Genomic DNA, 16,037 nt, shown 5'->3' on the forward strand with positions numbered 1-16,037 from the left:
GTGTTAACGAGCAGTTGGACAGGTGTACCTAATAAATTGGCCGGTGAGTGTATATAAAAGTTGTAAAGCAATAAAACTACAACAAAAATGAATTAAATGAACAAAAAAAAAAACATTTTTATAATAGGAGCAAAATTATTTTTTGAACAGATCATGTGACTAGCACCTTAGACGATTATTTGCTTTGCATATAATTTCCCCCCCCCCAAAAAAAGAAAAAGAAATAGGGAAGGGCGATTTTATTTTTCAAATATTTTTTTCTTTGATTAAAAAAAAAATATTATTATTTTTTTTTGATTGAAGCAACTTTTTGGTGGATTGAATGATTTAGACACAAATGTCCTACCCATAATATGGCCCAAACACAAAAAAGATTGCTTCAATCAAAGAGAACTTTTTCAATGAAAAATTAAGTGTTCAAATGCAAATTTTTCAATCTCAAATATTTTTTCACATTCAAAAACGTTTTCTATGATTGAAATTTTTATTTTTTTTGATTGAAGATTTTTCTTTTTGAAAATATGTATTTTTTCAAGCAACCTGTTTTTTTGATTGATTAATAAAGACAAAAATGTCCAAGCCAAAATGTTGCCCAAACACAAATCATTCCTTCAATCAAAAAAGTTGCTTCAATTAAAAAAAAAAAAAAAACAATCAAAGAAAGATAGCTTTCAAATGCATGTTTTTGAGTTTCAAATTTATTTTTGCACTCACATTTTTTTTTTTCTATTGAAGCCACTTTTTATTGAAAATATATATTTTGATTGAAGCAACTTTTTTTATTGGTACAACTCATTTTTAAATTGAATAATAAAGACACAAATCGAACTCCATATGGCTCCGCCCACGGGACACAATTTTTGACTGGGGTAACTACATTGGCACGACACCGGGCATACCATATTCAATGGGTGACGATCTTGGTTAAAACTACTGCCTAAGCAGCCTGATTTAGAATTCCCCTCAAGAATGATGGGAAACAAAAAACGCTCATTGTCAACTTATTATTATAAATGTTCTTGTAAGTTAATTTTATTGCTGACACTACATTTCGGGGTCATCAACATGTTGTGCCCCCTCTGCCCCAAAAGTCAAACTCCGCCTATGCTTGCGCACCACCTTGCGGTCGAGTGTTATGATCACGCCGGTGCTCTAACATCATCATTTAAAGCACCGTCAAAAAGAAAGCATTTCAGATGGAGCGCTGCCATCAAAAGTAATGAAAGTGCAGATTTCAAACTCTCTCCTAGTTTTTATTACATTTTTAAAGATACTTGTATGGAATTTGTTCTTTTCTTTTTCACTGATCATAACAGATTATATGACAGCATGTTTGCAGGTGCAGGTTTTAATGATTGCTATGGCTCTTTTGCTAATCATTCTGGCATTATTAAATTAAAACTTACTGTAGTTTGTGCGTCTAATCATTATTCTGTTTCCATAACCTCCTTAGAGCTTTACGACAGTGTCTTCTGGCCAAGAGGAGAGATGAGGAGATCCTGTTCAACAAACTATTTCAGCAGGAGAACTTGACAGATTCTGTACGGGTGGAAAGAAAGGATGAACGATACAATCTCAGGTTTGACCAACAGTACAATTTCACACAAACACAAAACAGGAGCAGAGTGACTGAAAGGGTGATGGTCATTCTATTGTAAATTACTTAAAAAGAGTAATAAGCTCTTAACTAATTTTCTCAGAAAATTCATTGAATGTGTGATTATTTATTCATTTTCCATACTGCTTATCCTCATGGGTGGTCACGGGGGTGCAGCAGCCTATCCTAGCTGACTGTGGGCAGGATGCAGGATTTACCCTTCTTGCCAGCCATGGAACAAACAACTCACGCTCATTTTCACACCTACTGTCAATTGACCTTTTGCAACGTGTACACCTCCTTTAGAGACTGTCAAGCTTCTTTGACTCCGACGGCATAAGCAATGGCAGGGAGACATATACAAGGGGGGTGGTCATTGTTTATATTGGCGAAATATATAAATTTGTTGCAAAGGGAAAACTACAACTATCGAAGCAAAAGCATACTGGTTCAACACTTGTACAGCAAGCACAGGGTTAGGATACTAGTCAGTGGCGGTTTTAGGGGTGGGGCCACAGGGGCACTGGCCCCACCTCTAATTTGAATGGTCCCTGAAGTGCCCCTGTTCCCATTTTAGCACAAAGCGTGGCAATCGGCAAATCGTTTTATGAAGTAAGAGAGAATGAAATAATGTTGTTTCTAGAGTATGTTAAATGTTAATGCTGCTTTTCGTGTTCAAAATGGCTTTTCAGAAAAGTGATAAAAAGTATTGTTCCATGTATTGTATCCTTACTGGCACGCAGTTTGATTGAATATAAATTATTGCAAACTTAAGTAGTTTTTACCGCCAAATGGAAGCTAATCCGTGTACAGTGATCCCTCGTCTTTCGCAGTTAAGGGAGACCAGAACCCACCGCGATAAGTGAAAAGTAGCGCACCCTGTGTTTTCAATGTATTTATTCAGAATTAACGCACATGTCCCGCTCAGACAGTATTCTGCCTTTTGGTAAGTTTTACAGCAAGGTTTTTTGTGCTGTGTAACAGCGAACTCTTGTGGTCGCTTTGCGACATGGTTTATTGCTTTCTTGCCAGTTCAATATGGCTGCACGACGTCTCGAGCTGACGCCTACGTTGTAATGTTGTGCTTATATGATCCTTGGACAAGATTTGTCCGTAAGTATGGTTGTTGTAAAGAATGTACACATTATGTTAGTAAGCGAAATGTTATATTTTTTGTATGAGACGCTTTTTGTTTATGTTTAGTGAACCTGTATAGCGTGCTAAGCTAACGTTGTTGCTAATGCAATGCTTGTGTACTTTTTTTTTTGTAGTTTCACTACGGTCTAAAGAGGACAATGGTTTGAGGCCATTTTATTAATAAATCAGATGAAAAAGGAAGAAGTCTTATTATTAAGGCGTCGTTCACTAGCTGTCTAGCTTTGAAAAAAGTAGATGCTTCGGAGTGAGGACAGCATAGACAGATTTAAATGACAGTAGAGTGAAATGCCCACTACAGTCCTTATGTACCGTGTGTTAAATGTATATATCCATCTTGTGTCTTATCTTTCCATTCCAACAAATTATTTTACAGAATATAATTATAGTTTACAGAAAAATATGGCATATTTTATAATAATAATAATAATAATACATTTTATTTATAACGCACTTTACATTTGAAAACAAATCTCAAAGTGCACATCGCCAGAAAAAAAAAAATAAATAAATAAAAAGACTAAGAATAAAAGAGGAAAAGCAAAACAGGCTGAAGCACAGATAAAATCAGATACCAATCAGATAAAAATAAGATAGTCAAATAAAATTAGCTAGAATAAGCTTTTTTAAAAAGGTGAGTTTTTAGTCCTTTTTTAAATGCATCCACCGTCTGCGGGGCTCTGAGGTGGTCTGGGAGGGCGTTCCACAGACGGGGAGCAGCAGCTGCAAAGGCCCTGTCGCCCATAGTCTTGAGCCGAGTCCTGGGCGGGAGTAGACGGTGCTGTTGGCCTGACCGGGTTCTAGCTGAATTATGTGATGTGAGGAGTTCGGTGAGGTAGGTGGGGGCTACACCGTGTAGACAGTGATGGGTGTGAAGGAGGATTTTGAATTCAATACGGAGGTGAACAGGGAGCCAGTGTAGGGTGTGAAGGATGGGGGTGATGTGCTCGTGTTTACGCACCCTCATCAGGACCCTGGCAGCGCTGTTTTGGACATACTCAAGCCTTTGTAGGCTCTTGCCAGGGATCCCGATGAGGAGTGCGTTACAATAGTCCAACCTGGAGGAGATAAAGCCATGGACGAGTCTCTCTGCAGCAGGACGGGAGAGAGATGGCCGGAGTTTGGCAATATTGCGGAGGTGAAAGAAGGAGGTTTTGCAAATGTAATTGATGTGATTGTTAAAGCTAAGATGGGGGTCAAATCTGACTCCCAAATTAGTCACAGAAGGGGAGAGGGAAAATTTGTGGACGAAAAAGGAGACTGAGGCAATGGGGGCGGAACGGAGCTGGTGAGGAGTACCTATGTGAATAGCTTCTGTTTTGGAGCTGTTCAGCTGCAGGAAGTTTTCACTCATCCAGGCCTTTATCTCCTCCAGGCAGGAGTCAAGGTGAGAAACAGAGGAGGAGGGGGTGGAGGACGAAGTGACCTTGATATATAGCTGTGTGTCGTCAGCATAACAATGGAATTGTATTCCATGCCTGCTGACGACACGACCGAGGGGTAACATGTAAATGGTGAAGAGGGTTGGACCGAGCACAGAGCCCTGGGGGACTCCGCAGATGACAGTGTTAGGGCGGGATTTAGCATCCCCCAGGGCTACAAACTCGGTCCTTCCCGTGAGATATGAGTTAAACCACTGAAGGGCAGTGCCAGAGATTCCTATATAGTGTTGGAGGCGGTGAAGGAGGATGTGATGATCAACAGTATCAAATGCAGCAGAGAGGTCAAGAAGGATAAGGAGGGAAGTAGAACCGGAGTCGGAGGTCATCAGAAGGTCATTTGTGACTCTGATGAGCGCTGTCTCGGTGCTGTGGGATGGACGAAAACCAGATTGGAATTTTTCATATAAACTGTTTGATTTCAGGTGGTTGTGAAGTTGGATGGATACAATTTTTTTCAAGAATTTTGGAAACGAAGGGGAGATTGGAGATCGGTCTATAATTTGACAGAGGATCTGGATCAAGAGTGGCTTTTTTGAGGAGGGGCTTGATGATAGCTGTCTTGAGGGTGGCCGGAACATACCCGGTTTGAAGTGAAAGATTGATAATTGTTGTTATTAAGTGACTGACGGAGTGACAGTGTGCTTTAAGCAGAGGGGAAGGGAAGGGGTCTAGGGAGCAAGTGGATGGTTTGGATTTACTGATGACCTTCTCGACCTCCTGCTGCACTGTGGGGGAAAAGTGAGACGGATCGTGGGTGACGGGTGCAATGTCACATAAGGTGACAGAACTGTAAGTGTGGGGGAAAGACGCGCGAATATTGTGTATTTTGGAAGTGAAGAAGTCCATGAATTTGTTGCACTGTTAGGCTGTCTGGTTGTGGTGTGCTGTAGTTTGAGGTTTGAGGAGGTGTTTGACGGTGGTGAAGAGTTGTTTGGAGTTACCTGGGTTACTGTTAATAATGTTGGAGTAGTGTGCTAACCGGGCCTTGGAAAGTTCTTTGGCATATTTCCGTTGATGTTCCCGGTAGGCCAACTTATGCACCAACAGCCCTGATGTAACATAGGCCCGCTCCAGGACTCGGCCAGTCCTTTTTAGTGATCTCAGCTCCCCTGTGAACCAGGGAGCTGAACGGGTGAAGGTGACTGTCCGGTTTTTTAGTGGTGCATGAGTGTCAAGGATAGACAGGAGATTGTGGTTATAATAATCCATGAGTCCAGTGACTGATGTATTTGGAGGAGGAGAAAGGAGCTGCAGGTGCTGAATGAGGGATGTGGAGTCGATATCCTTGAAATTCCTGAAGGATATATGACAATGTTGTTTGGTGAGGGGGGCAGAGAGAGGGATTTTGAAGGTGACTGCATGGTGGTCAGAAATGCCAATGTCCTGGATGTGAAGATCTAAAATGTTAATGGAATCTGTAATGACTAAGTCCAGAGTGTGGCCCTTGGTGTGGGTGGGACCATCAACAGATTGGTGGAGATTGAGACAGTCCAGAATCTGTTTGAATTCTGTAGCCAGTCGACAGGAAAGTGAGTCCATGTGAATGTTGAAATCGCCCAGTACCAGTATGTTAGAGTGTATGGTGCAGAGTGAAATGAGAAAATCATGAACTTCAGAGAGGAATGATGGATGTGATTTTGGGGGGCGATAAATAACTGCTATGGTTGCAGAATTGGTGTGATGAGAACTGATGTGTTTACAGCTGAATACCAGGTGTTCAAAAGTGTTGACGTGTGGGATGGACAGTAATGATGTTTGGATGGTGCTATGGTGAAATACAGCAAGGCCACCCCCCCGGCCAGTGGTGCGGGCCTTACTGAGGTAGTTATATCCAGGGGGGCAAGCCTCATTGAGGGCAGAATAAACATCAGGCTGCTGCCAGGTCTCAGTAAAACAGAGAATGTCTATTTTCTTGTCTGTGATATGATCTTGGATGAGTCCAACTTTGTTAGACAGTGATTGCACATTGAGTAGTTCCAGTGTGGAATGGCTTGTAGAGTCCGGTCCAGTTAGTCGGCGAAGGACGCTGTGATCCACTCTGGATTTTCTCGCCGTCGAGCCGCACGAACCCCCACCTCCAGCATTCGAAGCGATGGCGCGCACTGCCGACCAGAGGGATGTCATTTGTCCGGCATGGTCACCGAGATTTGACAAAACAAACCGGCGACCGGATCCTCTATGGATGTAGCGGGGTCGGCATGGCAGATGGAACTCATCAGAAGAGGTGCCGGTTTGACGGGAGCTCTGAAGCGGCGCAGAAACGACGGAGGAGTGGCCAGGAGCACCGGTGTTAGCCATTAGCCAGGATCCCGGCGAACGACGATGGATGACAGCCGCACAGCCAAGAACGATCGCGAACCCCCACAAAGACGGCAGTCCACCCCCAGACATCCACTCGAGGGCAGACAGCAGGCTGGAGCCGATGACAGGCGAACAGATGGATGTCTGCTCATTTTATAGATAGTTTGAATTGCGATTAATTGCGATTAACTACGATTAATTAATTTTTAAGCTGTAATTAACTCGATTAAACATTTCAATCGTTTGACAGCCCTAATATATATATATATATCAATTTATATCATATTTTATATAATTTTGTCAGTGTTGTCCCATGAAAAGATATTGCGGAAAACACTCAGGTGACTTGAAGTTCCGCTATGAGACCCCTAATTTGGCCAAATTTCAAAATTGTGTTATATATCATTGGAAAGCTTAAAATTTCCATTTTCTGGGGGAAGAAAAATTTTTAACAGGAGGGCATTAAGAAAAAAAACAAAAAACATTTTAAACAGCAAAACCCTTTCTGGAGGTGACAGCACGCAAGAGCAGAATTGCAGACGCCATGACTTTAACGAGATATTATCGCGTACTTACCTTGTTTCGATCCAAAAACTCCCATGTAGTATGTATCACCGAGTGTCAAGACAGAGCTGTGAATGGCCAAAGCTGTTTTTTTTTTTTTAATTTTACGCGTGAAACATGGGAATATAACAAGGGTCGTAACGCAGAAATCGCAGACATCAAGGAGTGGTCGAGATATTCTTTTCATATATTTACCCTTTTAAACATTTTTTTTTTTCAATTTTTCTTTATTTGGATCGAATATTATCATCTAACATATGGGAGAGAATGCAACAGTAACAAAAAAAAATACAAATAGCGATAGTTATGAGGTAAATATCCGTGACTTTTTTACAGACGCCATTTTTTCATTGTGACGTAATTTGTTTCAAAACGGGGGTTATCAGGGTAAAACGGACAAATTAAAAATAGTTCGGGGGCTTAATGCTCCATTAATCTGCTATTGCAGCATATAGACATATTGTTCTATCAATCGCAACAGTTGTTTTGGCTTAAAATACAGCAGGTTCTTTTACAGAGGGGTGCAAGAGCAGAAACTGCTTTTTCACTCTTGTCTGTGTTTTCCGCCATATTTATTTATTTATTTTTCTCAACTGAAAAAAAAACATCCGCGATGGTCTGAGGGTGCAAAGTTTGAAGCCCGAAGTAGGGATCACTGTATTGCCTTGTTGACCAAAACAAACACCGAACAAAGATGGCAGAGACACTTGATCCTTGAGGGTTAAATGTGGCACCTTCTTGGCCCGTTTCAGAAAAATCCTAGAACCGCCACTGACTATGGTGTAGGGTGTCCGTTCACAAAATGCTACATGAAAAATACAAAGAAAATAAGTTCAAGGCGCTTTTTAGGATGCTGTGTTTATATAAAAAGAGAAAGCTATGCTTTAATGTTAGCGCACTCATAGAACTGAGAGGAAAGCAACTGTGAATGAATACATGAAGGCTACTAACATAAGCTAATGAATCAGCTAAACTGTTTTAGCAATGACTTCGGAGGAATATACCATAACAATAACTACAACGTTGATATCCAGTTTTATGAATGTTCTTGCGCCTACTAATTCAAGTTATGCCTGACACAGACTGCATGATTTCAGACCGATTATAGCCTGACAGACACATTGAGGAGAGTCGTTGACTGTCATGGCCGACATTTGGGGTGTGTGTGTGTGTGTGTCTCTCTCTCTATGTGACAGGTAGTGTGGCGTGTCAGAATTTATGCTTATCTTGCTTCATAGTGTTACACGTGTTCTGGCGTGAGCTTTCGCTCGTGCGCTCTCTCTCGTTTTTCACTAGCAGCGTGTAACACGTACAAGTTGCCTGCTGACTGGCACACACAGTTATGTTCCTCCGCAACACGCAGACAAAATAAACATGGCAGACGACTATCACTATATGTTACATAGTGCTTCCGTGGCCATTACTGATTCACGGCTGCTTGTCCCGCCTCCCAACGACTTTATATGTTGGACGGTGCTCTTCGCGGCAATATGCGATGATCAAGCATGCTCTGGTATTGTAGTGTGACAACTCATCTGTTCCCAGACACACTGCGACATCATGACACAATGTTGTGTAATCTGACGCTGTGATTGTCGGGCATGACTAAAAAAATTGTGTACTCTGGGGAAAGCATTAAGCAACACAGCTAGCTAGATTTTGAGACATTAACTGAATAAAAGTATTGTAGGCAGTGCACATTATATAATATAATTAAAATAGAGAGCTGGTGTGTTTGTGTGTTCAGACAGGACCGTGAAGCTGCCCTAAGAGCCCTTTGCCATGCTCTTGAAGAAGAACGGGAAGCTAAACGTGACAGGTTTAAGGCTCAAAGGAGGCAATTCTTGCAGCAACTTAAGGCAGAGTCAAAAGAGGACCTGCATGCACTGCGAACAAGACTCCAGGAATGCGCTGGGGAGAACCTGAACTTTATGACACCTGAGGTAGCTATTAAGGACTTTTGTGTATTTTTGCGATAAACATGCTTCATGGAATATTTACGGTGGCCGACCAGGGCAAACACCGCGAACACACTGATGATGCTAACACAAAACAACAGAAAAATGCCAATGTAAAAATGCTGCAACAACGAAACTAAAATGAAACAAAAACTTGCAATTCACAACACGAATGCAAAAGACAAAGATTACAAATTTTCAAAATTATTGCAGGGAAGGAATATGGAAGTTCTTCAGGCCTTTATGACATTCTCTTGCGTTTACATAACAATTGTGAATGCAAATTTTGCCCTTTTACAGCCAGTTTGCTCTTGTCGGCCATCGTGGAGATTGCCTGATACTTACCCACATACTATACATTGCTGTCAGTCAAAAATGAAATCTTTTACTGTAATCTTAATAGAGGTGATCAGTAAGTCATTCCGCATTGGTGAATTTCAAGCTGTATAGAAATGTATAGTAAGGTCATGTTTCTCAACAGGCACAAGAGAAGACCTTGGATTCTGTCTTTTTCAGCACCTTCCACCTATCGACTGGTGCAGGTAATATTGTTCCTACATATTATTGCACCTATTATTGACTATACCAAAGGAGCATATCAATATATCTGTTTTATATTGTATCCATAGCACCTGAACCCCAAATTGAGAAACTTGGTGGTTTCCGACTAACTCCTGAGAGGACGCACAGCACACATTTCACAACCTTGACACCAAGTCCCATAGCGTCTCCTTCAATGACTACCAACCTTGCCACACATCCTGCACTGAGTACACCAGAATCACTGTTCTGTCATCCGAGAGCAGCAGTACCTGTAGATCCATTCACAACCACACCTCTGAGAGAAACATATCTCGCCAGTCCTCCCCCTGGATTCTGCAATCAGCTGAGTCTGAATAAATTCAATGAGATCACGGTTTATCGTTTCCGAAGACAAAACCCACCTTGTGAACACATTCTTACCATACAATAAACTGTTTATTTAATGCATTGTAATTGTTCTGTCTTTGTCTTTCTCTGTTCAATATCAGTCTGGTTAGGCTCTGAATACCATGAATTGGCAGTTCCTATTTATTGGAGATTTAAGAATCAGTAAAGCGCTTTCACACTAGCACCGTTTGGTCCTTTTTAAACGGACCAGAGTTCTTTTTCTCAGATAGTCCGCCTCGTTTTGTAAATGTGAACTCACGTCCGAACTCTAGTTCAGACCAAATACACAAGCTCTGGTCTGCTTAGAATCGTTGGTCTTGGTCCACTTTAAGCGTACCCTGCTTCGCTTGTGTATGTAACCGTAGCAGAGTGTGCTTTTGCTTCTTTCTGTGCAGCGTCACTGCTTGGAGCTGTGATGCTCCAGGCTGTGACGCTACACGCAGTGCATCCTTGGAAGCAGAAGTACATAGCACACGCTATTCAAAACCAACAATGGCAAGAGGACAGACGATTAACCATGGTTGTTGTTGTGCTGCACTAAGCAGTTGCATTTGATACACAGAATCGGGTTCTAATGTGGCAGTTGTGTTTTGCATGCTGTTACTGAATGCACCGTGTGAGAGGTGCTAAAGAGTGGGGCAGGATTTGCTTGGCACCGCCAGACTATTTTCCCTGTATTTTTCAAACACTGTGAGAATAGTCTGGGACTCAGCCCATTAACGGCCTCTCGAGCAAGCACAAAATCAACTGTCCAATCAGATCCGTTTATTTGCGTGACGTGTTCTTAACGAGTAACGTCACTCTCGCGCGCCGAAAGTCGTCTCTACAACAACACAGATGGCGAACGGGAGAGCCGAGAATATGTTCCAATCCGCGGTAAAATCAGTTTTAAATTACCAAAAACACATCGACACAATTCATTGACAGCAGTCAACATGGCTGGCGCTAGCCATGTTGAATAAACTTATCCATTCTCAGCTCACGCTAGTTACTTGTCACTTTAACAACGTCACGTCTGCCCATCGCTGATTGGTCCACTCCGCTGTCTGTTTGTTGTGGCTTGCTCCAGCCTAAAAATTTGATCCACCGGACGGTGAGTCTGGTATACCAGGCAAGGGCAGGATATTTTCACTTTCCATGTTCTGTTGTTGCTGACCTCACCTACGGCGGACAGTAGCCGTGTTGTGTTGCACAAGTTCTAAAATAAAGGATGATAAACCTGACTAAGCTGGCAACTTCCTTGTTGTTGTTACAGTATTAAGGAAACAAATACCTGGACCACAGCCTCAATTTTTCGGTTGTTTTTTTCCCTTTTTTTCCAGCAGGGAGGGCATATTTCGGGTGGCGCTGTGTTTTTCTTTACTGCAGGTTTTGCTAAATATATTGACTTGACGACAGATTGTATTTTCCTTCCATCTTGTGTCACATTGCATTTAAATTCAATCACTGTTGCTAATTCATGTTGGTTAACCTCTTGACAAACACCGCTGATAACTGTCATGGGCCCTTGAGCCGTAAGTGTTTCCTTCCTTTCTTCTTCATCTTAAATTTTATTTTCCTCACCTTCTCTACTCCTTCAACATGCTCATGCCTCACAGGCTTCTGTTCAGTTTTCTACCCAAATTCACAGTTCTTCCAACGTTTCATTTTTTTTTTTTTTTGACCCCCCAAAAAAAGTGCCAATTTCAATATCACACTGAAAATTTCCACTTCGAAACATTCCCATTCCAATATTCTTTGTAGAAACAATAGGGTGAGGGTGGAAGAAAGTGATTTAATTGCAGGTAAATAACAAAATTAACCTTGTTTTACTCATTAAACCAAATTTCTTCATGCAAATTTCTACATGCCAGAACATTCCACTGCTTAAAGTATTCTGCGTTGAAGAGTGGGGCAAACTTTCTTCAGACTGATGTCAAGACCGGTAGATGGCTACAAAAAGCTACTCACTGCAGTTAATTCAGCCAAAGGGGGTAACACTAGCTATTAGGTACTAGGGTGTCCTTATTTTTTCACATGACTCTATTTCTGTACATACATATGCTGCCAACCATCATATACAGTGATTTTGGTTCTTTTGAGGCCATTTCTTTCTGTACTAATCACATACAGTGTGGTACCTCGACATACGATCGCTTCAACACGCAATCATCTCGACATCCGACGTAAAATTTGACTCGCCATTTGTTTCTACATCCGACGACTTGCTCGAAATATGACAATTTATGACATCGCCGCAGTTTCTTTGTTTCCCCGCAAGATGGACGCACAGCAGATTTTCTTGTGAGAGAAATCAACATGGGTTCCAAGAATGTTAGTGCAGGTGGTGGAAAAACGTAGCACTTACCATTGAAATGAAGATGGAAATGATAGAAAAATATGAGCGTGGTGTGCGCATCTGTGAACTGGCTCGACAATATGGCCGTAGAATGTATACAATTTCGACGATCCTCCTCCGACCTCCATTCGCTAGTCTTTGTAAGTAAAGGTGACAATTATTATTGTGGTGACATTGCCAAAAAATCGCCAGCTTCGTCAGGTTTTTAATCATTTATTTCAGAACTTGTGCAACACAACATGCCTACTGTCCGCTGCAGCTGAACATAAAAAGTGAAAGTAAAAAGTCCTCTCTCTCTCTTTCAAGTCGGCCACGCTCAGGTACACCACATAAAAGACATCCGCCACATTAGAACCCAATTCGTTACATTTTTACATGTATTATTATTATTATACAATTATATTATTACGATTTTTATTCATTATTTATTCTGCTCTCTGTAATTGTTATTTGCAATAGTACCAGCAGCGATTATTAAGGATTTAGTGTAGGTTTTCGGGCTGTGGAACGAATTAATGGAATTATAATGTATTCTTATGGAAAAATCCTGCTCAACATGCGGCCATTTCAACTTACAAACAAGGTACTGGAACAAATTAACTTCGTATGTAGAAGTACCACTGTATACAAAATATAAACTTGTTCTCTTTACTAATGAGTCAACTGATGGCAACGCAGAAGCAATTATTTGTATCAGATTCACAAAATTTCTAGCTATTTTGAGGCCATTTGCTCCAAAAGATATTATACTCTTTCGTCTTTTTCCCGAGATGCACCCTCTCACCAACTTTGATGGCAGTGCGATTTTTAGTACAAATACTTTATACGCTCCTCCGTGAGTCATCACCTTATCGTGGTGGAGGGGTTTGCGTGTCCCAATGATCCTAGGAGCTATGTTGTTTGGGGGCTTTAAGCCCCTGGCAGGGTCACCCATGGAAAACAGGTCCTAGGTGAGGGGCCAGACAAAGCATGACTCACAAGATCCCTTATGATGAATAATATTAATGGACTCAGGTTTCCCTTGCCCGGACGCGGGTTACCGGGGCCCCCCTTTGGAGCCAGGCCTGGAGGTGGGGCTCGAAAGCAAGCGTCTGATGGCCGGGCCTGTCCCCATGGGGCCCGGCCGGGCACAGCCCGAAAAGGCAACATGGGTTCCCCTTCTCATGGGCTCACCACCTGTGGGAGGGGCCAAAGGGGTCGGGTGCGCAGAGAGTTGGGCAGCAGCCAAAGGCGGGGGCCTTGGCGGTCCAACCCCCAGCTGCAGAAGCTAACTCTTGGGACATGGAATGTCACCTCTCTGGCAGGGAAGGAGCCTGAGCTGGTGTGTGAGGCAGAGAAGTTCCGACTAGATATAGTCGGACTCTCCTCCACACACAGCTTGGGTTCTGGTACCAATCCTCTCGAGAGGGGTTGGATTCTCTTCCACTCTGGAGTTGCCCACGGTGAGAGGCGCCGAGCAGGTGTGGGCATACTTATTGCCCCCCGGCTTGGTGCCTGTACATTGGGGTTTACCCCGGTAGACCAGAGGGTAGCCTCCCTCCGCCTTCGGGTGGGGGGATGGGTTCTGACTATTGTTTGCGCTTATGCACCAAACAGCAGCTCAGAATACCCACCCTTTTTGGAGTCCTTGGAGGGTGTGCTGGAAAGCGCCCCCTCCTGGGACTCCCTCGTTCTACTGGGGGACTTCAACGCTCACGTGGGCAATGACAGTGAGACCTGGAGGGGCGTGATTGGGAGGAATGGCCCCCACCGATCGGAACCCGAGTGGTGTTCTGTTATTGGACTTCTGTGCTCGTCACGGTTTGTACATAACGAACACCATCTTCAAACATAGGGATGTCCATATGTGCACTTGGCACCAGGACACCCTAGGCCGCAGTTCAATGATCGACTTTGTAATCGTGTCATTGGACTTGCGGCTACATGTTTTGGACACTCAGGTGAAGAGAGGGGCGGAGCTGTCAACTGATCACCACCTTGTGGTGTGTTGGCTCCGATGGCGGGGGAAGTTGCTGGCCAGACCTGGCAGGCCCAAACGTATTGTGAGGGTCTGCTGGGAACGTCTGGCAGAATCCCCTGTCAGAAAGAGTTTCAACACCCACCTCCGGCAGAACCTCCCCCTTGTCCCTAGGGGAGGTGGGGGACATAGAGTCCGAGTGGGCCATGTTCCGCACCTCCATTGCTGAGGCGGCAGATCGGAGCTGTGGCCGTAAGGTGGTTGGTGCCTGTCGTGGCGGCAATCCCAGAACCCGCTGGTGGACACCAGCGGTAAGGGATGCCGTCAAGCTGAAGAAGGAGGCCTATCGGGCCTTTTTGGCCTGTGGGACTCAGGAGGCAGCTGACAGGTACCGGCTGGCCAAGCGGACTGCGGCTTTGGTGGTCGCCGAGGCAAAAACTCGGACATGGGAGGAGTTCGGTGAGGCCATGGAAAACGACTTCCGGACGGCTTCGAGGAAATTCTGGTCCACCATCCGGCGTCTGAGGAGAGGAAAGCAGTGCACTATTAACACTGTGTATAGTGAAGATGGTGTACTGCTGACCTCGACTCGGGACGTCGTGAGTCGGTGGAGAGAATACTTCGAAGCCCTCCTCAATTCCACCGACACGCCTTCCTTTGAGGAAGCAGAGTCTGGGGACTCCGAGGTGGGCTCTTCGATCTCTGGGGTTGAAGTCACTGAGGCGGTTGGTAAGCTCCTCGGTGGAAAGGCCCTGGGGGTAGATGAGATCCGCCCGGAGTTCCTAAAGGCTCTGGATGTGGTAGGGCTGTCATGGCTGACACGCCTCTACAACATCGCGTGGACATCGGGGACAGTGCCTCTGGATTGGCAGACCGGTGTGGTGGTCCCAATTTTTAAAAAGGGGGACCGGAGGGTGTGTTCCAATTATAGGGGAATCACACTCCTCAGCCTCCCCGGTAAAGTCTATTCAGGGGTGCTGGAGAGGATGGTTCGTCGGGAAGTCGAATCTCGGATTCAGGAGGAGCAGTGTGGTTTTCGTCCCGGCCGTGGAACAGTGGACCAGCTCTACACCCTCAGCAGGGTCCTCGAGGGTGCATGGGAGTTCGCCCAACCAGTCTACATGTGTTTTGTGGATTTGGAGAAGGCGTTCGACAGTGTGCCTAGGGGAATCCTGTGGAGGGTGCTCCGGGAGTACGGGGTACCGAGCCCCTTGGTAAGGGCTGTTCGGTGCCTGTACGACCGGTGTCAGAGTCTGGTCCGCATTGCCGGCAGTAAGTCGAATTCGTTCCCAGTGAGGATTGTTCGTTCCCAGTGAGGATTGGACTCCGCCAAGGCTGCCCTTTGTCACCGATTCTGTTCATAATTTTTATGGACAGAATTTCTAGGCGCAGCCGAAGCGTTGAGGGTTTCCGGTTTGGTGGCCTCAGCATTGCATCTCTGCTTTTTGCAGATGATGTGGTGCTGTTGGCTTCATCAAGCCATGACCTCCAACTCTCACTGGGGCGGTTCGCAGCCGAGTGTGAAGCGTTTGGGATGAAGATCAGCACCTCCAAATCCAAGACCATGGTCCTCAGCCGGAAAAGGGTGGCATGCCCTCTCCGGGTCGGGGATGAGATCCTGCCCCAAGTGGAGGAGTTCAAGTATCTTGGGGTCTTGTTCACGAGTGAGGGTAGGAGGGAGCGGGAGATTGACAGGCAGATCGGTGCAGTGTCTGCAGTGATGCGGACTCTGCACCGGTCCGTTGTGGTGAAGAAGGAGCTGAGCCAAAAGGCGAAGCTCTCGATTTACCAGTCG

At 44.3% G+C, this 16,037-nt stretch overlaps 1 protein-coding gene across 1 annotated transcript in view; it reads left to right on the forward strand.

Moving 5' to 3' along the window:
* LOC130917081 (trichohyalin-like) overlaps positions 1-9,990 on the forward strand; it is a 146,365-nt gene extending 136,375 nt beyond the window's left edge. Inside the window, exons 21-24 of the mRNA XM_057838167.1 lie at positions 1,454-1,579; positions 8,807-9,002; positions 9,499-9,559; positions 9,647-9,990. Coding sequence (XP_057694150.1) covers positions 1,454-1,579; positions 8,807-9,002; positions 9,499-9,559; positions 9,647-9,990 — 727 coding nt within the window. The remainder of the gene's footprint in view (positions 1-1,453; positions 1,580-8,806; positions 9,003-9,498; positions 9,560-9,646) is intronic.
* The last annotated feature ends 6,047 nt before the right edge of the window (positions 9,991-16,037 follow it).

Source organism: Corythoichthys intestinalis, chromosome 6 (genome assembly GCF_030265065.1).
Source record: "Corythoichthys intestinalis isolate RoL2023-P3 chromosome 6, ASM3026506v1, whole genome shotgun sequence".
Lineage (NCBI taxonomy): Eukaryota > Metazoa > Chordata > Actinopteri > Syngnathiformes > Syngnathidae > Corythoichthys > Corythoichthys intestinalis.